The sequence below is a fragment of the Gymnoscopelus braueri genome, assembly GCF_963280865.1.
Source record: "Gymnoscopelus braueri genome assembly, chromosome: 9".
Taxonomy (NCBI): Eukaryota; Metazoa; Chordata; class Actinopteri; order Myctophiformes; family Myctophidae; genus Gymnoscopelus; species Gymnoscopelus braueri.
In genome coordinates, this window is record NC_137610.1 from 39,269,180 (window position 1) to 39,293,630 (window position 24,451).

The window sequence follows — 24,451 nt, forward strand, 5'->3', positions numbered from 1 at the left end:
GACGTGTTTACCTTGTACTTGCAGCATGTGCAGTGGTGGGAAAAGTACTCAATTTTTTACTTAAGTAAAAGTATCAATACGGCAGTAGAAAGTTAAAAGTCTGGAGTAAAAGTCTGGAATTGAACATTTACTTGAGGAAAAATACAAAAGTATTGGCATCAAAATGTACTTAAAGTACCAAAAGTAGAAAGTACTCATTATGCAGAATGTCCCATTTCACATGTTTTCAAATCTTTTGAAAATAGCTGATCTACAAGCTCATAATGCGTCGCAACGCATTGTGAGTTTGTAGATCTGTTATTTTCAAATAGCCAAAGTATATATAGGGCTGAAGTGATATGTTTTGTATTAATAATACAAATCTACAAAGTAACTAGTAACTAAAGTTTTCAGATAATTGTAGTGGAGTAAAAGTACAATATTAGCCTCTGAGATGTAGTGGAGTAGAAGCAAAAGTGCTGACAATTGGAAATACCCCAGTAAAGTAAAACAAAATACCTCAAAACTGTACTTAAGTCGATATATTATAATTCTATGACTTAAGTACAGTACTTGGGTAAATGTAATTAACTTTTTTGACTTGCAGCGCCATCTTGTGGTCAGAAAAAGGATCAACCAACCACGTGTTCACGTTTGTCAACAGACAGTCAGTAGTCAGACTCCCCCGGATGTAACATGACCTTCTGTATAAACCATGGAGTTATTATATAAAACCCGGGTATTTATTAACAGATAAGTAATACAACTACAAGTCATAATATATCCTGCTACAATGACCACTGCATTGACAACTTGTCGCGTATTGCTACCTCACCACCTGCCTCGTCTCATGCAATGTCGACATATAAAGGAACATGCTGCAGGAGTAAGTATAGGCTGCATGCATAGTATTTATGTCTACGCTGTAACAAGTTGCTCTAACGGTTGTGCATGATGCATTATGATTATATAATATCCAGCATATGCTATGTAGCATTAGGCTAGACATGTTCACCACAACGCTGCTCAAACGATTCGCAACCAAACACAAAGAACTTACTGTGTAGGACAATGTCAATGACAATTGTTTATGACAATGTAAACACTGTCATTTCATACTCAAGATGTGTCAATGTGCTTTTGATTTTGGTGGTTTATAATATAGAATCATTCTTATTAATGATTACACTGTCATGACATCAGTCACACGAGAGAGAGAGAGAGAGAGAGAGAGAGAGAGAGAGAGAGAGAGAGAGAGAGAGAGAGAGAGAGAGAGAGAGAGTGAGAGAGTGAGTATTGCACTTCTCACAGAGAGAGCTCTCAAAGTGTTACATACAACAGAAATAAAAACACAGCAACTTGTTGAAACTGTGTGTGTGTGTGTGTGTGTGTGTGTGTGTGTGTGTGTGTGTGTGCCTTGTACAGATTAATGGCCTGGAGAAGGTGGTCTCTGCATTCAGGTCTGTGTGTGGCGAGGATGGTGTGACTTTGGCTGAAGCCATAAGAGAACAGCATGGCAAAGATGAGTCTAAGCACAGGTCTGTCTCTGACTCACTAAATACTTTCCATATGGTCTGCCTTATTAAGCTGGGTCTATTCAATATTTCCCCCAGAGGTTTAGTCTTTGTGCCTATGGCTTTTATTGTTGTGGCATGCTATTGTTGTTTATTTTCCTTGGTACATTGGCTGTATTGTTTGTTTTCCTTCTATATGACATACATCTATCAATGGTATCTTCATAATAGATGTGTATATTCTACATTAATGTCATTTTGTCCTACAGTGGCATTCACAATTCCCAGTGAATGCCACTTCTCTGGGTTTTTAGGCATTCTCCCTCACATTTTATTGAACCCTTGTGTTAATTGTAGGTCAGGATAACAACTCCCATGAGTATTGTCACTGAAATGTTTGGCACAGGTGTGACACATTCATCAATCAAATCAATCAAGTGATGACACCCTGAACCTTTATATACTGCCATAGTCACTGATTGCTTTATGCCTGAAGCTTATATAAAAGATTACTCAATATACTCACAGTTTTGAGTGTGCGGGGGGCAGCTGTTCATTTGGTTTCCTTTTGGCACCAGCACCTGTCCCAAGTCTACTGGCAGATGAGCAGTGTTTTTTTTCACTATTTTGACTGAATCCTTGTGTACCATTTTAAAATGATTTTGTAAGTGAAATAAACAAACAAACAAACAAATAAAGACTTGTCTCTAGTACACACAAAGGCATTCATTGCAACCCCACCTTACACACGCATACAGCTCAACTGACAACTGACACATGATATTCTGTATGCCTGATTCCACTCCTGTCCAGGTGTCGTCCTCCAGATGTGGTGGTGTTTCCTCGCTGTGTTGAGGAGGTCAGCCACCTGGCCAAGATTTGCCATCAACATTCACTCCCCATTATACCGTTTGGCACTGGAACAGGCCTAGAGGGAGGGGTTGGCGCTTTGAATGTGAGAGAGAACTTTATACACAAAATATATATTATTAGGGCTGCAACTGTCATTTATTTTCTTATCCTATTCTATTCTAACCACTTGCAAATCAACAAATCGGTTACCATAACCACTTATGCCCCATTTTATACTTTGTCGCACAACAGTGTTGAGCAAAAATAGTGAAAACAGTAGACCTACAAGTTCACAACGTGTTGCACGTTGTGAGCTTGTTGATCAACTATTTTCACATTTTTGGAATAACTTTAAAGCAATGCCGACATTGGAATCGATAATTTTATTATATGATCGATTATCGAACATTTATCTATAATCGATTAAATCGCTTTGCTTGATTAACTGTTGCACCCCTAATTGTTATTGCTATTGTACACCAACCTGTACGAGCTCTTTTTTCTCTTCCCCCAGGGTGGTGTTTGTTTCAGTCTGAGGAACATGGACCAGGTCCTGGACCTCCACCCGGAAGACTTTGATGTGACGGTGGAGCCCGGTGTGACGCGCAAGGCTCTCAACTCCTACCTTCGAGACACGGGCCTGTGGTTTCCAGTAGGTGAGTCCCATCATTGACTCCTCGTGTAGCTCAGTGGAGAGGACTGTCACAATTATTATGTAATCGTCTGATCTCAGTTATTTGAGATAATCGCTGTTACTTTGCATTGATCGTCAGAATCGTTTCCATTCATCTGTATAAATTAATCTGTTGAAAAATCTTTGTACATTTTCAAACATAAAATGTTTTTGCGGAAATAGCCGGTCTACAAGTTCTCGCGATGAGAGGCGTCGTGAAATTGTGGATCGCCTATTTACACTATTTAAAAAAAAAGATTAATAGTACAATATTTGTTTTCATTATTGGTACCGGTCATTTCAGTAATTTCTTTGTACATTTAAGTTATTTGTCATATCTGCCTTGTGCAATTTCTGTTTACAATGCCTTTACAATTCAATCGTTAATTACAATTATTTGTTTGACTTAATGATCAATAACATTTCATGATTGTGACAGCCCACCTTTTGTAACTGAGGATACCAATATATCATAGAAGTAGAAGTATATATATATATATACTTCTATGTCTACATTTCTACTTTTACTCAACCCATTAAGACCGGGAACGCATCTGTGTCATTTTAGACACAGATGGCTGTTCAAAAATAGCAGATGTACAAGCTCATAGCGCGGGACCGACTTTGAGCTTGTAGATCTACTATTTTAGGAAAAAATCGTGAAAAGTTGTGCAAATCTTTCAATATTAATATATTTTTAAAGCGAACATTTGAAACTCAAATCTTTGCTTCTGGGGTTTATTTTTTATATATTTTTCAAAAAACTGTTAGGATTTAGAAAACATTTTTAGAATCGACCTCAGGTCTTAATGGGTTAAGTAAAGATTCTGAGCATGTTATGACCTCAGACCCGGGAGCAGATGCGTCTCTGTGCGGCATGGCTGCAACCAGTGCATCTGGTACCAACGCAGTGCGTTACGGTACCATGAGAGAGAACACTCTAAACCTGGAGGTGGTGCTGGCAGATGGAACCATCATACATACTGCTGGGAAAGGCAGACGAACCAGGTAGCTTTTAATGTCTGACTCTGTGTAGTAGGATCTTCATATGGCTTACTTACAGCATTGTTTCTCAAACCTTTTCATGTCAAGGAACCCCAAATTGATATGTATTTGGCTGTGGACCCCCATTTTGAAAATATTTTGTGCCAGGGACCCCCATGAGAGAAGATTTGTGTTTTTGTGTTGTATGACAAAGTATAAAATGGGGCTTAAGTGGTCAATTAGACTAATCAAATGGGTTAATTATGAAAAATCGATTAGAATGTTTTTGCCTCGATTCATTGATTTATAAAGAAAATAAAACAAATGATCAAAAAACTTGCTTCTCAATCATTCGATTAATCGAAAAAGTAATCGATGGAATAATCACTAAGAAAATAATCAATAGTTGCAGCCTTAATATCCAGGCACACCATTAGATTTAGCTCAGATCCTGATTCAGCATTCCATTCTGTTCTGTCTCACTTCCGTTCTCTCTCTTCCTCTATCCTTCAGGAAGACAGCGGCGGGGTACAACCTTACTAACCTGTTTGTGGGGTCAGAGGGCACGCTTGGCATCATCACCAAGGCAACACTCCGTCTGTACGGCGTCCCAGAAGCCGTTGTGTCCGCTGTGTGTTCCTTCCCCTCTGTCCAGGCTGCTGTGGACAGCACCGTGCAAATCCTGCAGGCTGGAGTGCCCATCGCTCGCATCGGTGAGCTCATATTACACTTAAGCAATATATTTCGGCGCTCGACGAATAGCGAAAATAGCCAATCTATATATATATATATTTTTAAAATTTCTCCTATAATGACATGCCCAAAATAGGGACACCAGGTTGAAAGTGGTTCATTCATGCCAGGCCAGCAGGATGACCACTCCAGCTCTAAACAGGTCTTAACAGACTTAATAAAAGATGAAATAATGAGACGATGTAGGATAGGTGGAGGGTGTGAGTAGAAGGAGAAGAGCTTGATCAGGACGCCTGTCTTTTTGGAAAGTATAAACATGGCCAAGCAAGGCCTTTTAGGTTAGTTCTGCTCATCAAACATTAGACAAAATAATAATATATAGTATTGCCTCAATTTTATATTCGGTATGTGCTAACTTCCAGTGTGTGTGTGTGTGTGTGTGTGTGTGTGTGTGTGTGTGTGTGTGTGTGTGTGTGTGTGTGTGTGTGTGTGTGTGTGTGTGTGTGTGTGTGTGTGTGTGTGTGTGTGTGTGTGTGTGTGTTTTCCAGAGTTCCTGGATGATGTGATGATAGGTGCATGCAACTCATTTAACTCTCTGTCCTACCCGATTACTCCAACTCTCTTCCTGGAATTTCATGGCACTGAGAAAAGTCTTGAGGAGCAGGTCAGCACAACAGGTGTGTAGGTCTGTGTGTTTTCTCTCATTTGTGTCTTGTGTTTACTTTGTGTGTAATTCTAGTGAAATCAGCGTGCGTGTTTGTCTGTGCGTGTGTGTGTTTGTAGAGGAGATCACTCAGTTTAATGGTGGTTCAGAGTTCCAGTGGGCACGAGACACAGAAACACGTAACCGACTCTGGAAGGCCCGCCACGATGCCTGGTATGCTGCGTTGTCACTCAGACCGGGGTGTGAGGTAAGAGACTCCGACGACTGTCAACCACTTAAGTCCTATGATAGTAGCAAAAATAACAGATCTACAGGCACACAACATGTCTCGGTGCGATACTTTGTGAACTTAGATCTGCATTTTTTTAATATATATTTTTTAAAATGTGTGCCTCCCCACACATTTTATGTATGAGGCTTTTTGGTTCTGGTTTCTAGTCTGGTCAAATCTCATCAGGTTCTAGAATGCATTGGAGTTCTACAACCTTCAACAAGTGATTGTTAGGGCTGTCCACACCAAGACCGATAATTGTAAACATAATTTAAAATAAAGTATAACTCAAATGAATTACAGAATCCAGTCCACACTACAAATATAACGACAGCGACAGTGGCCAACGATATCGTTGGAACAACTTTCAGAGCAATTACTAATAGCTAACGCTAGCTGGTATCTAGCATTACCTCATGTAGCCTAATGACAAATGTATCCATACTGCATACGTATTGCATCGGGTGAATGCGCGGGGGCACCAGCCAATTTGCAGTTCTGGGAATATATTAAAATATAAAAAACATAAATAGCTTTCGTGGACAAAAATGGCAGATGCAACATTTATAAGAGCACTTGGTTGAGCTTTTATGAATCATTATTCTTAATAAGAAGTAGAATTTGAATAATAAGAAAACTGTTGAAAAATAGCAGCTGTTAGTAGCAGCTTATTACCACAGAGGCGAGGAGGGATATATAGAGCGACGACTGACATTGCCATTCTTAAAGCATTCTCAGTGCCCTGTGCTCTCACTAGTGGGGCTAAAAAAGAAAATGTAAAATGATCGTTAGTTACAGAATTGTAGTTCTCTGGATATATATACACTATGTATACAATTATATTGTATACTCACTGAAGGAGGCATTAGAGGAAAGGCCATAGGGTCTCACCTCCTCCTGCAGTCTGCATATTAGAATGAGATATCTGGTGTGACATTTTGGGCTAAGGGTGGCACTAGAGGAAAGGCCATGGTGGAGTTCATCCGCCACACTCAGCAACTGCACTCAGAAGGTTTCATACCATCGCTGTTGGGCAGATTTATGTTTTTTCATAAATTAATGCCCTATTTTATACTTAATCGTATGACAGTGTCATGCTGATGTAGCAAAGCTAGCCAATCTACAAGCTCACACATTGCGATGCAACACGGCAGCTTATAGATCTATTATTTTCACTATTTGTGAAATGCTTTGAAACATTTCACCAGGGACACCAGGTTGAAAACAGTCTTTCTTTGGGTTTTATAAATACTTAACCAATGAAAAGTACTTGTTAATACGCATTAACAAGAGCTTGTGACTAAATAATAATGACATTGGATCCATTGGAACACAGGTTCTTTTCTTTTTTTTCCATTTCTTGAAAAGTAACGGTTTTGGGCATGTACAGTACAAGGTGTCTGCCCGACAGCGATATATATAGAATATATTTCAATATGAGATATCTTGTATGCAAATGGGAATATTGACTAGGGTGGTGCTAAAGGAAAGGACATGGGATCACCAGAATTTGTAGGGTTCAACTTCATTCTTTGTGCAGAGTGAAGGTGCACAGCAAATGTCATACCAATCCTGCCTGTAGTGTTTGAGATCTGTTATTTGGGACCAAAATGTTGGATGGACTGATGTACAGACTGACTGACAGACAGACAGACAGACAGACAGACAGACAGACAGACAGACAGACAGACAGACAGACAGACAGACAGACTGACTGACTGACTGACTGACTGACTGACTGACTGACTGACTGACTGACTGACTGACTGACTGACTGACTGACTGACTGACTGACTGACTGACTGACTGACTGACTGACTGACTGACTGACTGACTGACTGACTGACTGACTGACTGACTGACTGCTGACTATGAGATTCAATTCAAAGAGGCCTCACAGGTAGTTTGTGGTACTATCTGTGTAGGCCCTATAAAGAGAAGGTGCATTCGCCATCTGTTTTGAATAAGAGGTGTCATGTTTTGCAATTAATTAAACTTACATAAACTATTTATGTTATTAAGGCTTTGTGAGTTCCATTCAAAATAAAGTTTGACCATGACAGAGGCGCGCCGACTCAGCAGACCTTGAGGCCGAGGAGTCGCGCCCGAGCGCCTCCAGGCGCGAGTGCCCGCGGCGACCGGCCGATGGTCTGCTAGTCGACTCAGCGCCGTCCGAGTTATGTACCGATAAGCACAGAATCGTAAATAATATTGGTGGGGACTGTGTTTGCCCCACTGATTGTGTAATTAAACTTACATAGACTATTTCTGTTTTAAAGGTTTGTGATTTCTATTTGACTGTGCAGGGCAGAGGCGTCAATTCTCTGAGTCATGGTAACCGCAGACCCTCGGATTTAAAATTATTTCCACTCTTTCTTAATTTCAGTTAAAGATGTGTTTACATTATATTTTATAACTAAGGGATAGGTGCTAAAAGGTTGCAAGCTTGGAATCCAGTTAGCATATCTACAGTTCTGCTGTTCACACCTCCATTTTGGAAGACAATGAGCTCCCTGTTGATGGCCCAATTGCTGATGGCTCTTGGTATCAATGTGTCTTCATTAATATTCTCACTAACTCAACAATGAGATCTCCCACTCAACTATGTGGTTTGATGTAGGTGATCAACTCCATTGTTTAGTTTAGTGAGAATTTGTGAAGGGTTTCAGTTCTGTTGGGCAGTTTAAAAGTTTAAACCACCTGGATATTTTGTGCTAAGTCTTGTGATCCATTCTTTTTCATGGAATCTTCTCTGTCCAATTGTCCAGCGGTCATTGTATTCCAAGCCACATACCTTTATAGCCTCAATTCCATGTGTCATAAAGTGTTGAACAATTAACAAATGGGTGTCCTTTTCATTATTAATGGTGTATTTATGTTGGCTTATTCTAATTGCTATGGAGTTGCTCGTCTCTCCTACATATTGTAATCCACATACTTGGCAAGTAATCAGATAAACACAATTTCTGGTGTTGTATGTGATGTTCTGTCTTAGGATAATTATATTTTTGTTTGTCCTGTTTTTAACAGTTTGTTTTGGGCTAAAGTAGTTAGGCCTTGTCCTAATTACCTGGTTCCATGGTTTCAATTTGCTGTGGACCAAGTGGTCTTTTAAGTTTTTGTTTCTCCTGTAGGCCGAGATTATGTTGAAGTTCTGTAAGAGGTCCCCTCCCCTATTTTCAAAATTTCTTTTGATGGCTCTGTTTGCCAGTAAACTTTGGCTAGAAAATGTGGTTACTAAAGCTAGTGTGGGTTTCTCATTCCTTATTTTCACTTCCTGGAACGTGTTGTATGCTTTCCTGAGAAATGTTCTTGTATATCCACGTTTCCTTAATGCTGTGAACAGAGTCTTGTAGGCTTTTTCAAAATCTGCTGCTTGTGTGCAGATTCTCTTGAAACGTAGGAGCTGTGACTTGACTATTCCTGCAAAACAATGGGTTGGGTGGAAGGAAGTTTTGTGGAGCAATGCATGTGTATCAGTCTCCTTAAAAAATACCCTTAAATCCAGTTTGCCGGTGGTATTGAAGTCTTTTCCTTTGAAGACTGTCACATCCAGGAAGTCAATATGTTCTTTGTTAGTGACATATTTCACTGTTATTGAGGCATGATGTGTGTTTAGGATTTGGATGAACTGCTCAAATTCCTCTGTGGAGTGCTCAAAAACTCCAAAAATGTCATCTAGAAACCTGAAATAATGTGTGGGTTTGAATCTGCACTTTTTGAGTGCGGTTTCTTCCCACAAAGCCAAATAAATGTTGGCATAAGATGGTGCAAATTTCTTTCCCATGGCTGTTCCACTGATCTGAAGGAAGGTTTTCCCATCAAATGTGAAATCGTTTTTGGTCAAATTTAATTCTAGCAGTTTCAATAGTTCTGCGTCTGGTCTTTGTCTGTCAGGGTACTTTATAAAGATATCTCTGATTGCCTTCAGCCCCGCCACTGTGTTTATATTGGTGTACAAACTGTCAACATCTATTGAAAACAAAATGGCCCCCTGAGGCACTGTGATGTTTTTTATTTTATCAATAAAGTCATATGTATCCTTAATGTAGCTTGGATGTTTTACAGATAGTGGGTTTAAGTAGAATTCAATAAATTCTGCTGTGGCATATGTTTCTGAGTTACAATCCGAAACAATTGGGCGACCAGGTGGAATTTCATAAGGAATAGTCCATGTACTAGGGTCCTTGTGGATTTTGGGTAAAAGGTAGAGAATTCTAGCTCTTGGGGAATTTTCGCCCCGTAGGTACTTCTCTTGTTTCTGATCTATAAATTTTTTCTTTCTTAATTCGGTGATGACACCCCCAACTTCTATTGCTGTTTGTTTAAAAATGGGTGCCTCCAACTCCACATAGTGATTTGAGTTATTCAACTGTCTTAAACCCTCAAAAACATATTGTTGTCTGTCCAAAATGACTATACGGCTCCCTTTGTCTGCAGGCTTAATCACAATGTCCTGGTTGTTAGCTAATGATCTTAGAGCTCTCACCTGATCTGTTGTGATGTTATTTTTTTCTCTCAGGTGTCCTGGTACATTTTGTACTGTGGCTCTGTCCATCTGGATCAATTGTTTTAGGTTGTCCGGTATTTTGTCCTCGTCTGGTTCCCAGTATGATGGAAGGTGGAAGCGCGGAATTTCCGTGTTGTTTCCAACTCCAAAATGTGTAGCTAATTTGAGTCTGCGATGGTATTTTGACACATCTATTCTCAAGCTTTGTGATTGTTGTTTGTAGATGTCCAGGGTGGGGACGAATGACAAACCTTTTTCCAAAAGTGTTTTCTGGTGTTCGTTTGGTCGGAAAAAATGAGACAGATTAATTATATCCGACTCCATAAGGCCCTGCCGGTTTGAGCTGTCGGGCCGTATTAGTTTAAAGAGTTGAGCCAGTGCTGTAGCATCAGTTTGGCTGTGTCTTCTTCCCAGTGGACGTTGTCTGATCCTGTTTTGAAGTGGGTTGCGGGCAATTTTGGGAGGTGGGGCTCTTTCTTTATTTCTTCATTTAGGCTTATCAGAATATTCTTCGGGTCAGTTCCTAGGCTTTCTGAGTAGTTGATTAGTGCTATGCGTCTGTCTGCGCAGGGGAATTGTTTTTTGGCTGTTGTGCGGAGTTTCTTCAAGGCTGTGTGGCTTGTTTTTCTAGTTCTTTGGTTCTTGTTGTTAATTCCCACCGAGATGATGAGGTGTGTGGCCGTCTCATTTTTCTCAGCCTTGCTCAGGACTGTTTCGGCCCATTCCAGGTTCATTCCAGAGTAGGATTCTATCTGGACTCTGTCATCTGTGATTGTCGGGATCCGAGACAGGTTGGAGTCTCCAATTATGATGATGTCTCGGTTTGGTACTAATCTCCATTTGTGTTTGTTTTCCTTATTTAAGCCTCTCCAGTGGCGTGGTTTTCTTGGTTCTGTCTCGTTGGTTTCTTCTCGTGCTGGGGTCTCCCTCTGTGTATTAGTGTCTTCGGTAGGTCCCTCTGGTATTGTCTGGTTCCCTTCACTGTTCCTCCTCTCCTGGGTTGTCCTCTGGGGTGTGTCTCTGGGTGGTGTAGTTTGCCCCCTGGTGGGATTATCCCTCTGTGGTTTGGGTGTGTTTCTTGGGTTCTGTTCTGTTCTGTTAGTGACCTTCTGTTTCCTTTGGTTTCCATTCGGTCCAATCTCTGCCCATGGCTCCTCGGGTGTTCTGCTGCTTGTTGTAGGCAGGTCTGGGAACTCTTCCTGTGTTAGTTCTACTGGGCCCTGTGTTGTTGCTGCTACGGTCCCCATTCCTCCAGTTGGGTCTTCTCTTGTTTCTACCGTGCCTGGGTTGCCTGTAGAGGGAAAGGAAGGAGGGGAGGACGGGGATGGGGGAGGACGGGGGACCTGTGGTGTGGGGTGTGTTGTGGTGTGTGCTTTTGTGCTATATAATTCTGTTACTGCTGTACGGGCTAAGCCCAGTGTCTTCTCTGTTAGGCGCCTTCCTAGATTTTTTCTTGCCCATTTAGTGGCAATGGAGAAGGCCCTGTCGTATTCCCGTGTTAAGCACTGGGATAGGTCCTTTTTTGTGTTTTCAATCAATGTGTTAAAGTGTTCTATTAATATTAACAAAGTGGTGTAAGACCAATTCTTTGCACTTCCTTGTAGTAGCAGTAAGGTTCTCTCTGTTGGTTTTGCTGGTTTTATAAAATCCATCAGTTCTTGTTCTTTTCTAGCAATACTCTCTGGGTATTTGTCTATGTTTACATTCTGTGAATGGTGTAGTGCAACAATCAAGTTGTTTATCCCTCTAATTGATTTGTGAAAATCATTGTTTCTCTCTCCATGTGGTGTGTGTATGTAGGTTTGTCTGTGCCTACCTACCTGGCTTACCTGGTTTGGTTCCATATCCCTCCTGGGATTGTGGTTGTTCCTGGTTTCTCCATCTGGTCTGGCTCTTTCCCGCCAGGCCTGTCCTTGTCCATGGGTCCGTCGGTTCATTCTCAAATGCATAAACGTTTTCGTACTGTTTATTGTACTTCATCAGATGCGATTCTCCGGGTGAGAATGAATTCCTGTGTCTTCTTTCCTGTATTTATGTGTTTCTGTTGTGGGAGTGGCTTCTCTGTGGCCACTGTCCTCATTGGTTGGTGCTGTTGATGGCCCATCCTGCTGGGGCCCTTTGATGACTCATGTGCCTGTTTTAGGCCTGTTCATGTTCAGGCATGTTTCTCTGTTCCATATGTATGGTCTATTCTTTGTGTTGAATCTTTGTTTATATATATGTATAAACATGGTTAGGTTTTTAGGAAATGTTATAAACATTTTGCAAGCATGAATATACCTCCATGCTTGCAAATGTGCATAACTAAAGTTTGCTTTAGATGACTCCCCTCACAAAATCAGAGGTACTAGCTTGACTGACTGCTGACTATGAGATTCAATTCAAAGAGGCCTCACAGGTAGTTTGTGGTACTATCTGTGTAGGCCCTATAAAGAGAAGGTGCATTCGCCATCTGTTTTGAATAAGAGGTGTCATGTTTTGCAATTAATTAAACTTACATAAACTATTTATGTTATTAAGGCTTTGTGAGTTCCATTCAAAATAAAGTTTGACCATGACAGAGGCGCGCCGACTCAGCAGACCTTGAGGCCGAGGAGTCGCGCCCGAGCGCCTCCAGGCGCGAGTGCCCGCGGCGACCGGCCGATGGTCTGCTAGTCGACTCAGCGCCGTCCGAGTTATGTACCGATAAGCACAGAATCGTAAATAATATTGGTGGGGACTGTGTTTGCCCCACTGATTGTGTAATTAAACTTACATAGACTATTTCTGTTTTAAAGGTTTGTGATTTCTATTTGACTGTGCAGGGCAGAGGCGTCAATTCTCTGAGTCATGGTAACCGCAGACCCTCGGATTTAAAATTATTTCCACTCTTTCTTAATTTCAGTTAAAGATGTGTTTACATTATATTTTATAACTAAGGGATAGGTGCTAAAAGGTTGCAAGCTTGGAATCCAGTTAGCATATCTACAGTTCTGCTGTTCACACCTCCATTTTGGAAGACAATGAGCTCCCTGTTGATGGCCCAATTGCTGATGGCTCTTGGTATCAATGTGTCTTCATTAATATTCTCACTAACTCAACAATGAGATCTCCCACTCAACTATGTGGTTTGATGTAGGTGATCAACTCCATTGTTTAGTTTAGTGAGAATTTGTGAAGGGTTTCAGTTCTGTTGGGCAGTTTAAAAGTTTAAACCACCTGGATATTTTGTGCTAAGTCTTGTGATCCATTCTTTTTCATGGAATCTTCTCTGTCCAATTGTCCAGCGGTCATTGTATTCCAAGCCACATACCTTTATAGCCTCAATTCCATGTGTCATAAAGTGTTGAACAATTAACAAATGGGTGTCCTTTTGACTGACTGACTGACTGACTGACTGACTGACTGACTGACTGACTGACTTAGCTAACAATCATTAAAAAATGTTTAGATCATTACTTCAGCTGCAGATTTGTATTACTGATATCACTGTCTGACACCACAGCCATTTTGAACCAAATTTATATCTCTCTCATTAATGAAATTCTTTGAATATTAAGAAATATAAATGATAACAAAGATGCAAATTTAAGTCAGTGACCTTAAGTGTGTGTGTGTGTGTGTGTGTGTGTGTGTGTGTGTGTGTGTGTGTGTGTGTGTGTGTGTGTGTGTGTGTGTGTGTGTGTGTGTGTGTGTGTGTGTGTGTGTGTGTGTGTGTGTGTGTGTGTGTGTGTGTGTGTGTGTGTGTGTGTGTGTGTGTGTGTGTGTCCGTCCTGCAGGCCTACTCTACAGATGTGTGCGTTCCTCTCTCTTGTCTGCCTCAGATCATTGTGGAGACTAAGGAAGACCTGGTTCAGAACAGACTCACGGGTAAATAGAGTCAAGAGAGTCGATAATGCTAAGTAAATCAATAATTAAAATATTATACAGATCAACCTGTGTGATGGGGTGTGAGGATGTCCCCCTACACACAGTGAATAGACGGGTCTCTGTGCTGGTTTAGCAAGGCTTTTAGCAAGGATCACACTCTATTTCAAGCTGTGATTTTAATTAGTAAATAATTGAATTCACACAGGGGGACTTGGAGACTAATGATAAGTAACAGCCCTTCGGTCTTACTCTAATGTGACCATGTAAATCTCCTTAGTCTTTGGTTCAGCCCAAGCACCAACAGTAAAATCCGCATTAGTTTAACACTTAAATTGTAAAAACAGGACAGTGATAATATGGGATGGTTAATGTGTAGATTCAGTCGGTTCTCATTACAATACACTCACTGGTTCTTTTCGCGTCACGATGCAACACTTTGTGAGCATGTAGATCTTTTGTTTACATTTGTGAACATTTCTGCCTATAATGACATGCCCAAAATAGGGACGCCAGGTTGAAAGTAATTGAATAGTATGTTTAGATTGCTGTCCGTCTGTCTACCTCCCAGGGCCCATAGCAGGCCATGTGGGTGATGGTAACTTCCACTGTATAATGGTGCTGGACCCCAGTGATGAAGACGAGGTCCACAGGGTCCACCTCTTTGCTGAAAGACTGGCCAGGTACTAGTGTGACCTCTCTTTTTCTTATCTTCCTATTATCCATCTGACTCTGTAGCTATATTCCACTGAACAACTTTCCAAACGCTGTTGGAAAGCATCTGTGGCCAAAAATCTGTTGTAGTGTGTGTGGTGTGTACACAGTCGAGGCGGGTCGCTAGTTGTAGTGAGCCGTCGCTCGCTGTTGTTGAAGGTCGATAGCAGCGGGGTGGCGGAATAAGGGGCAGAGAGGGGCGTAGAGCGCTCTGGTTGGCTGTTTAGCCTTTTCAAAGAGGGGTAGTGGGTGCGCACCGACTACACAAATAGGTTTCAATTGTGCTTTCACCTCACAAACCTGAGTGCTCATTCCCCAACTAAATCATGGGGCAATAGATGGATTAGATTGACCATGTTATCAATTGAAAATTATGATGATTATGATGATGATAAAGTTGGGTGACTTTGCGGAGCGCAAAGCTCATGCCCAATTTGGTAACCTACTTGCACAGAAATGACAGACCGCTGTGCCAACTTTTTCTAATCATTCTTGCTATTCATAATAATGTGGTATTATATTGATATCATATTGATTGATAAATTATATTGATCATTAGTTGAAGCAAAATGACATGTGTGCGCATCATGCTGCCACTGGCTGCAGGCACGCACTGTTAACCGTTTTAACATTAAAGCGGCACTATGTAACTTTTTTGTTTATGAATAAAATGTAATTTTGTCCAATCTGTATGGTAGAGTATGTTAATACAATATAACTCACACAATTGGGGCGGTTGGATTTTGTCTCCCTGCGCTTCTATTGAGACATTTAGATTGTATCACCTAGACACAGGATCTGACATGAATTTTGACCTGATGGTCAAGATTCAATTTATCCCCTGAGCAAGCAGGCAGGCTCTACTAACTCAATGGTAAAAATGTCAGCACTTGCGCAGGAAACCGGGTCCAAATCCAGGGTAGAAGGGGAAAGTTACATAGTGCAGCTTTGAATAATAGCGATATGATAAGCCAAAATAGTCTACAGTTTAGTTCAAGTATAACCTTGTGCCAATATTCTGTAAGCCCCCTGCTGTGCAGTGGGTCATCTTTACTGCTATGATTTCTCAAATAATTTAGGAATGCACATGTTCATATGTTTGTTAGTTGAAAAGCGAACGTCAAGCCATATCTTTTGCACCATACTAGTAGCTGACTGTATGTGCGGTGTGGAGAGAGTTGCATTCAGCAACTTTTTCACACCTTACAACTGACCGACTTCATTAGACTTACAGTCTGTAGTAGTCAGGACAACAAAGTTAAGTGTGTAGCCCACTTTACATTTCTCAGCAGGGTCTTTAAATGGAAGTAATACATGTTTCTTCTTGTAGGCGAGCCCTGGCCATGGATGGTACATGTACTGGCGAGCATGGAGTTGGCTTGGGGAAGAGAGCGCTCCTCTGTGAGGAGATGGGACCCTCAACTATGAAAGTCATGCAGGGTCTCAAAGCCTCCCTCGACCCCAAAAACCTGATGAATCCTGGGAAAGTTCTGTAACATTTTCTCTAGGGGAGCCCGCAAAAAGCACTCTGTTTAATTTCCTGGGAGCTAATGTGAATGTTGGCTTTTATTTTATAGTTCATTGTACGATGGTGTCATGTGGTGACCATAGCAAATCAACAAGCTCATTTACTTGACCGCTTACCCTGTTGTTGGTTGACTAATAGTTCATGTTATTTACTCTGATCTTGCACTTTGTGAGTAGCTCTGTATAAGAGCGTCTGCTAAACTATAATTGAAATAGTAATCATGGTCCCAATGTTCTTTGAGGTGACATTTTCAAAGATCCTGTGCTGAGAGCATTATGCAGTACATCTGTCTGCCACAAAGTGGCAGCAGTGTAACAATTTCGTAAAGGCCTCACAGGTCACTAAGGACAAATTCTGTTCTGCCAGGCATGTGAATCACATTAGATGGCGTTAATGTACAGTATTCGTGCTATGACTGAATGCCATTTCTCTCATGGAGAATTTAGATTTAGGAAATAATAAATAACTAAATAACTGTGAAATTGTTTTCTTATGGAAATTACTTTCCTGACTCTTATGCATTTTGCTTCAGGGTATGATATTGTGAATGTTGAAAGCAATGCAGTGCAATATACAATGGTACAGGAGGAGCTTGTGTGCGTGTGTGTGTGTGTGTCTGTGAGAGAGAGAGAGAAGAGTGATTGGGGATGAACAAGTTGCCTAGGTGAGAAGCTTGATGTGTCCTTGACTCCTTGCTACCAAACTTATGCTGCTTAATTACTCATTTGGTGCCTTGATAACTGCCTGTTTACCAACAGTAGGCTGCTCATCCATTGTGCGACTTTTACCTTTAAATCAATACAGAAAAGCAGTTAAACACTGGATCTACACATTGCCGTTTTGTCTAGTACAGTCACCAAAGAGTTTATTGATTTTTCTCTACACCCTCGGGATCCGGAAGTGAATCATTTAACGTACTATGTTGGGAACTTGGGTCTTGGGTAGCCTAAAGTCTAGTGTGTGTGTGTGTGTGTGTGTGTGTGTGTGTGTGTGTGTGTGTGTGTGTGTGTGTGTGTGTGTGTGTGTGTGTGTGTGTGTGTGTGTGTGTGTGTGTGTGTGTGTGTGTGTGTGTGTGTGTGTGTGTGTGTGTGTGTGTGTGTGTGTGTGTGTGTGTGTAACCAAGTTCAAGAAATGTCTTATAAAATCACCAAACTCACTGATTTTGTTAGGCTACCTCATGCAGTTGGCTGTGCCAAAATGTGTGTAGACTCTGCTACTTGCGTGCATAACAGAATGACATGTTTACAACTGTTAAGTTAAGTGGCTAGTCTCACATACTTTGTCATACTTGGCCATATTGGGTAACAAAGGCCAAGTAAAACAAGAAGCACTACACTACAGGCTATTGAAGGAAAACAAAAGACTAACCAATAGCCTAATTAGACAAGCATGCGGATTAGACCAAGTAATCCCATGCTAAAGATGAGCCTGAAGTACAGTCATTTATCATGGTGAAAAAAAATCATGTCACATGCACAACTTGATAATGACAACAGAAGCCAAGCCTGTATGCAGGCAGCTGGTCCCATTGGGTACGAGAAAACAAATAATAAAGCATTTGTATATATATATGTTTGTGTACTAAGGTTCACATCTGTCAGTGTCCATTTTGTGCCCATATATGGAGATCACTATTTGTCATACCTGTGTCCCTTTTATGCCCATATACAGTATGGAGATCCCTAATGTCATTATTATATGCCCATACCCTGTATATTGGCATGCCCATATATGGGCATATTGGTTGGATCGGCGGTTCTGATATATGCCCATATGTGGACATAGGTTGGGTCGGCGGTTCTGGACAACCGCATATCCAAACGACTCTGTGGTGGGCACTACACTCCCTCGAGTCCTTGCCGCCAATGCACACACCGAGTTTGAAGTTGGTCTTCCCATATATGCATATGACCATATATAGGCATAGAGGTCGGATCTGTGGCTCTGGACAACTGGAGCTCCATAAATACGTCACTTTTGGCATATTGGGTTTGTTGTTTATGGTTATGGCTGAGTCATAGTGACATGCCATGCCTGTATAGGGGCACATCGGGTTTGTTGTTTATGGTTATGTCTGAGTCATAGTGACATGCCTATATATGGGCATAAAGGGTTTGTTTACATTATGTGTGAGTCAGAGTGAGGTGGTCCTGCCTATATCGGGTTTGTTTATGGTTATGTCTTCTGAGACTCTTGAGTCAGAGTGATGATCAAGTGGCCATGGTCCAATTTTGAGCCAATCTTAATATAGGAGACATATAAATATATATCTATAAGATACATACTGTATATCCATCCCTCCTGGATAAGAATCAAACAAGCGTCTCAGTGCACGATCCCGGACTCTGCTCTGTTTGTATTGCACGTTGAGTTTGCGCACTGAGCGCCTCCATTGTCTCGCCAGCAGCAGCAGCAGCAGCAGCAGCGGCGGCGGCACGGAGCGCTTCAGAGCGCAGGGGAGCGGTGTTGGTGTGTCAGTCAGTGACCCGAGTCAGTGCACTGCCGAGTCTCCTGGAAACCAGCGACAGACGGCAGGATCAACAACGTCGCTGCCTGGCCAGACCGACGGACCGTCATCGGCGGTCAGACAGACAGCAACAGTTGTCATGATGGCTGAGATCAGCTGAGGCAATAGATAGAGAACAGGCGAGATAAGAGGAGTGAACATTGCGGCGGTGCTGGATGTGCTTGTCATCCTCGCTGCTGTTGTGATTTGGGGCAGGCTGTGTGTCCTGTCATTGGCACGGAGGGAGCGAGGGGGGGGGCACGGAAAACGTGTTGCTGGCTGCTGCGAGTCCTGCATGTAGCATGTTATAGAGGAGATCACTGGAATATAACATCCATTTTATCATCCGTTTGTCACGTCGTCCAACTGGTTATTTCCGACTGATTCTCTCGAGGTTTATTTCTGGTTCAGGTGAACCGCTCATGTTCCGTTCAGCAGGGGAACGGGCTGTTGCGTCTGCAGAGACAGAGACAGAGATCAGCCCCAGCTGCTGCTGTAGGCAGACCTGACGATCCTTCTCCCCGGACTGACTGGAACCAGAGCAGCGGCAGCCGTTCTGTCGGCGGGCGACCACTGCAGACAGACAGACATAACAGGCAGACAGGCGTGCCAGGAGGAAGGGGAGGGGGGGCGATAGCCCGTGACGGCTCTCTCGACCCCTTTGCGGATCGAGCCGAGCCCCGTTTCCGACGAGAACCCCCACCCATTTTTTCTCGGGGTGCGCTTTGGATGGGGGGCAAGCAGAGCACGACGGCAGGGCGGCCCCGGGGTGCTTTTCCCGGCGTCTCTACGGATGACAGCGCCGTGCCACCCTCGGCCCACTTCGGCCACTACCGACCGAGCGGCACCATGGGCCTGCGGAGCCGGTCGGTCAGCTCCGTGGCCGGAATGGGCATCGAGCACCACAGCCCCGCCGTGCCCTTCGGGTTCTACACCCCCAGAGGGACAGACTCGGACAGAGCCGGAGGGGGGTCTGGCGGCACTAATAATAACGCCGCCCCCCACGGTAACGGCTACCAGGACACGGGGGGCGGAGGGCACCACACGGACGGTGTCCTCTACCTGGGGTCCCGAGGGTCGCTGGCTGACACCTTGCCCCTGCACATCGCACCCCGCTGGTTCAGTGGCCACAGCGGTAAGTGTGTTAAAAAAAGGCAAATAAATAAACGCACAAACACACGCGCACGCACGCACGCATACACACACACACACACACACACACGCACGAACGCACGCACGCACACACACGCGCACACACACACACACACACATACACACACACACACACACACACACACACACACACACACACTGACACACGCACACGCACACGCACACACACACGAATGCAAAAACACATCTGCGCACTTTCCTGTAGTTGGCCAATGAACGCAGGTGCCATATTTTACTGCCACCCATGGTCAGGAGTTTCACCCCTGCCTCAGTGTTTGTATGTATGTGTATGAGACAGAGAAAACAGAAGGAACTTTCTATACATATACAGCAAACCTTAATACATCAAATAAGTATAAATGAAATCAAGGGCTTCTCCTGTACTGTGGGTTCTGTTATTTGTGGAAATAGCTGTCTGGGTTAGGTCTAAGTCTGCCAGCAGCAGAGGAGAGACACTGTTATGTCATTGTGTCGGATTCAGAAAACTATCTTTAGTGTCTGTGTGACATTGAGGGGCTCTGCCACAGACAAAAAAAAAGAGAAAGAATATATATTATAATGTTGTAGGGAGAGCCCGGTCTTGACCGTCTGTGCATAGGTCATTCCTTGTTGTGTGAGGTGACTCTCATAAGCCTGTTGCCAAATCTGTCTGAGTCAATTAGTCTGGCGATTAGAGAGGAGAGAGAGAGAGGTGTGGGGAAGGGAAGGAGAGAAATGGAAGGGAGGAGTGATGGAGAGAGGAAGGATGGGAGGGAGGGAGAGGAGCAGAAGGGTGAGGTGGGAACCTGGGAGGGAAGGAGGGTGGGGTGGGATGGAGGGAGAGAGAGAGGGATAAAGGGTTGAGTTGATGGGGCAGCAGAGGAGAGGTTGTTCATGGTTATCATAGGCTTACCTTTGTTCCACAATATGTTTCTGTGTGACTGAGCCTGTCAGGCCATGAGCCTAGAGCCTGATTTATGCTTCAGGGACAAAGTGTCGTGTGACACAAATAACATATTTTTTGTTGCACGACACTCACCGAGGCATAAATCAGACTTCAGACACCACACATGTACAGCAGCTAGTGACACTGGCCTTAGCACGCCCACATGCACGATGCATGCACATGCATGCACACACATAGTTACAAGAATACAAAACTGAATGCAGAGAAACTCACAAACTCACACACCTCGATATAAACTCCCTAGATTATAGACACATTCTCTTCTCACAAACACACACACACACACACACACACACACACACACACACACACACACACACACACACTGAGTAGCCGGGCTCAGCGAGGTCCCCAGGCTCTCATTACAGAAACCCCAACCAGCTCACGGCAGGAGAATAGCAAGTCAGACGTCAACATCCCAACAGTTTTTCCTTCCCTTTATCACCTAGCAACCCTGATGTGCTTTTGTATCAGTGGGAGGAGATAGCTCTGTGGGGACGCTGGGAACAGCTTCACACCGGTACAAGAAATCTCAGGAGAATGGCAGTGGACAGAGATACAGGCTACAAAGGCCCATGGCCTTCAGTCTATGGTTGAAATAAAGACAGCCTTATCAGTGAAGGGCGTGTGTGGTGGCCAGTAGAGCATGACCAATGCCAGATTTTTGGGTTCGATGCGATTTGTCGTGGACCACCGGCGATTACCGATGTTTTGACTGATAATCTTTGATTTTATTTGATTTTATTTCTATTTGAGAACATTTAATTTATAACCAAACAAATAAATACAAATAAACACAAATCACCTTTAGCATAAACTGAACTTTATTTATTTAACCACTTAAGCCTAGGCTATTCAACAATTTAAAAAAAAAGTGCTGATCTGCTATAATCTGCTAAGCATCGGCTGCATGATTGCAGATACCGATGTTGTCAATAAAGTCAAATCATTGTAATATCGCTCTGGCGCTATCTATCATGAAGTGAAGGACTTGTATGGTGGCCAGCACAGGAAAACCTTCTCTGATAGTTATTGTGATATTCTGTCAGTGTTTTAGTCAAGCAGTGTGTGTGGTAAAAGAAATGCTGGTAACATACACATACAATCAGGATGAATGTCACTGTGAAATGTCATGTTTTCATTGAGTTTTTAATGGAGTGCACCTGTTCATCCATTATTATGAATGTGTACATTTTTGTACCTTCTTTGCAAGAAAGACAGCATTAGAAAATAGATTTTACTTAAGTGATGCTGGCTTTATAAGGTGACTGTCTCAAGGACATCTTGACTGGACTAACATACTGTTGGATTGATTGGTCCACAGTTAACCACTCTTCCAAGTGTTGGCTTCTATTTCTTGTGAACCACTTAAAGTTCAAGTGGTTAGTATAGAGTAGATACGTGGTAAATTGACCTGAATTGGCTCTGTACTTGGTCCACTCTTTTTCCCCCTCTACACCAAATCTCTCCGGCGAAAATAAAAGATCTGCAAGCTCACAACCTGCCCCATTGCAATGCGTTGTGAGCTTGTAGATCTGCTATTTTCTGCAAATGTTCCCCTCAGAATAGGAATCCCAGGGTACAAGAGCACGTTGAGCTGCTGCATTCTTTTCTCAGAACTTAATTGCGTGTTGGGGGATTCTTCATTCTGAGTTCTAGAAGATAAAATAATTCAACTTTTAACCAAACAACATCATATTTTGAGTGGATTTTCAATTGTTGCTTAGCAACTAGAACTACCACCACAGCATTCCCCAGGCATCTGTTTAGCTTAAAATTTGGTTTTCAGTGGACACAGGGGCTGCTTAGTACTGTACTTCATCATTATTTACAAAACTCAGGGGGAGTAGTGGATGCAATCTTTTCTATATCAATTGTTTGTTTATCGGCCTTTGAACCAGCATAGTTCACAGAAGGTGACTATTTGAGGAGCAAGGATCATGTGGGTATATCACAAGTGTCTAGACTAGGAGAAACAATTGGAGCTGACTGTAGTTAAGCCCTGAAGTGGACAGATAAATTGCTGCCCTCCTGTGAAATATCCTTTGAGTCACACTCTCAACAAGTCAATATAGATTGATTTAAAAGAGCCACCAGTAGTGAGAGCATAAAAGTTATGGATAAAACAGTTGCCCAAGGTTCAGCATTGGAAGTACTTTATTTTTTACGTGGTAGGGTAAGTGATATATTTGGGTTAAAACAAAAAGTATTTTGTTAAAAGGTTAAAGCACTATATTCTGATAGTAATCATTGCTATAGAGTGTTTGTTCAGTAACAGGAGTCTCCCCGTCTCCCCAGCTCTTTAATAAACAGAAAATACATTTTCCGGTAGGTGTCAAAATCTCAGCCAATCAGGAGAAAGTACCCATTTTTAAGCTTCATTTTATAGTGTTCCAGTTCCAATTTTGCATGCTCATTTCTTAGTGTCATCACTTCCAATTTCAATGTGTAATCTATATCCTGATTGAGTTCTCTATCCTGATTGGATAAAATTGGAAATGAAACTGAAACTGAAACGAAAATGCATTTTCTGTTTTATAAAGAGCTGGAGAGACAAGGAGACTCCTTTTACTGAACAAACACTCTATAGCAATGAGTACTATCAGAATATTGAGCTATTTAACACTTATTTTAACCAAAGAAAATCACTTACCCTACCTTTAAATTAAAATAGCAATACCACAATGCAGAAATAATCTTGTTAAAAGTAAAATTCCTGCAAGAAATGGAAATAGAAATACACCAGTAAAGTAAAAGTACTTCAACATTGTTCTCAAGTACAGTATTTGCATAAATGTACTTAGTTAATTTCCACCACACTAGGAGACACTAGAGTTAATACGGAGATTCCGAGAGGAAAACATGGACCTTTGGTGCTTCACAGAACGCCTGCATACCAACAAAGGCGAACCCCGCCAGCAGCATCCTTCATGTTTTCAGCAAACTCCCACTGTTTGAAAACCACAGCAGGTCAGCCATTTCATTCACAATGTTAGTTCCTCCTTGACAGTAATGTTAATCAATTTATTTACGTAAAGTGTTGATCAAATGCTCCTTTTCTCCTTGTCCTTGTGAATCAATAAGGCTATGGGTAAATGATAAACAGATTATTGCAGGCCATTTGTTGTGCAGGCCCTCATTATCCAACTGAGGGCCGGCATATCATCAGCCCGAGCTGAAGGCGAGGCCTGGGGCTCAAGGTATGCCTGAGTTTGGATGACCTTGCACACTGACGATTTCCTGGATCATGATCTACTGTATACGTATTTTAAATAAGATTTAAGAATGAAGAGGTGGGCAACCATCGTTTTGCGAGGTACCAGTCGACTCGATCCCAATCCGGTGACTGGATGATCTGACAATATCTGGCTATTTCGTCAGTCATCCTGGGACACTCAGGCTTGCTGATCTAAACAAATCACTGACCTTTGTGACACTTGGCCCGCCCCCTTTTATTCATATAAAATTGTATCACAGTGTTTGATTGACAGCTCCCAGGGTTTGGTGTAACAGATCAAATTAAAAGCGTAATAGAGAATGAGTAGAACCATTTGACTTTCCCCATAAATAATTAACAGGACTTGTTTTTACATGCTGG

General features: G+C 42.3%; 2 protein-coding genes across 2 annotated transcripts in view; both read left to right on the forward strand.

Moving 5' to 3' along the window:
• The first annotated feature begins 678 nt into the window (after positions 1–678).
• ldhd (lactate dehydrogenase D) lies at positions 679–16,610 on the forward strand. The gene is made up of 11 exons (XM_080437520.1): positions 679–865; positions 1,405–1,517; positions 2,307–2,448; positions 2,860–3,001; positions 3,867–4,026; positions 4,516–4,715; positions 5,244–5,372; positions 5,479–5,606; positions 13,899–13,989; positions 14,558–14,669; positions 16,031–16,610. The coding sequence occupies exons 1-11, from the start codon at positions 773–775 to the stop codon at positions 16,194–16,196; spliced, it is 1,476 nt and encodes a 491-aa protein (XP_080293646.1). The 5' UTR covers positions 679–772; the 3' UTR covers positions 16,197–16,610.
• A 2,117-nt stretch (positions 16,611–18,727) lies between these two features.
• The window catches only part of znrf1 (zinc and ring finger 1), a 51,248-nt gene continuing 45,524 nt past the window's right edge, over positions 18,728–24,451 (forward strand). The window contains exon 1 of the mRNA XM_080437839.1: positions 18,728–19,869. Within this exon, the coding sequence (XP_080293965.1) occupies positions 19,464–19,869 (406 nt within the window). The 5' untranslated portion in view covers positions 18,728–19,463. The remainder of the gene's footprint in view (positions 19,870–24,451) is intronic.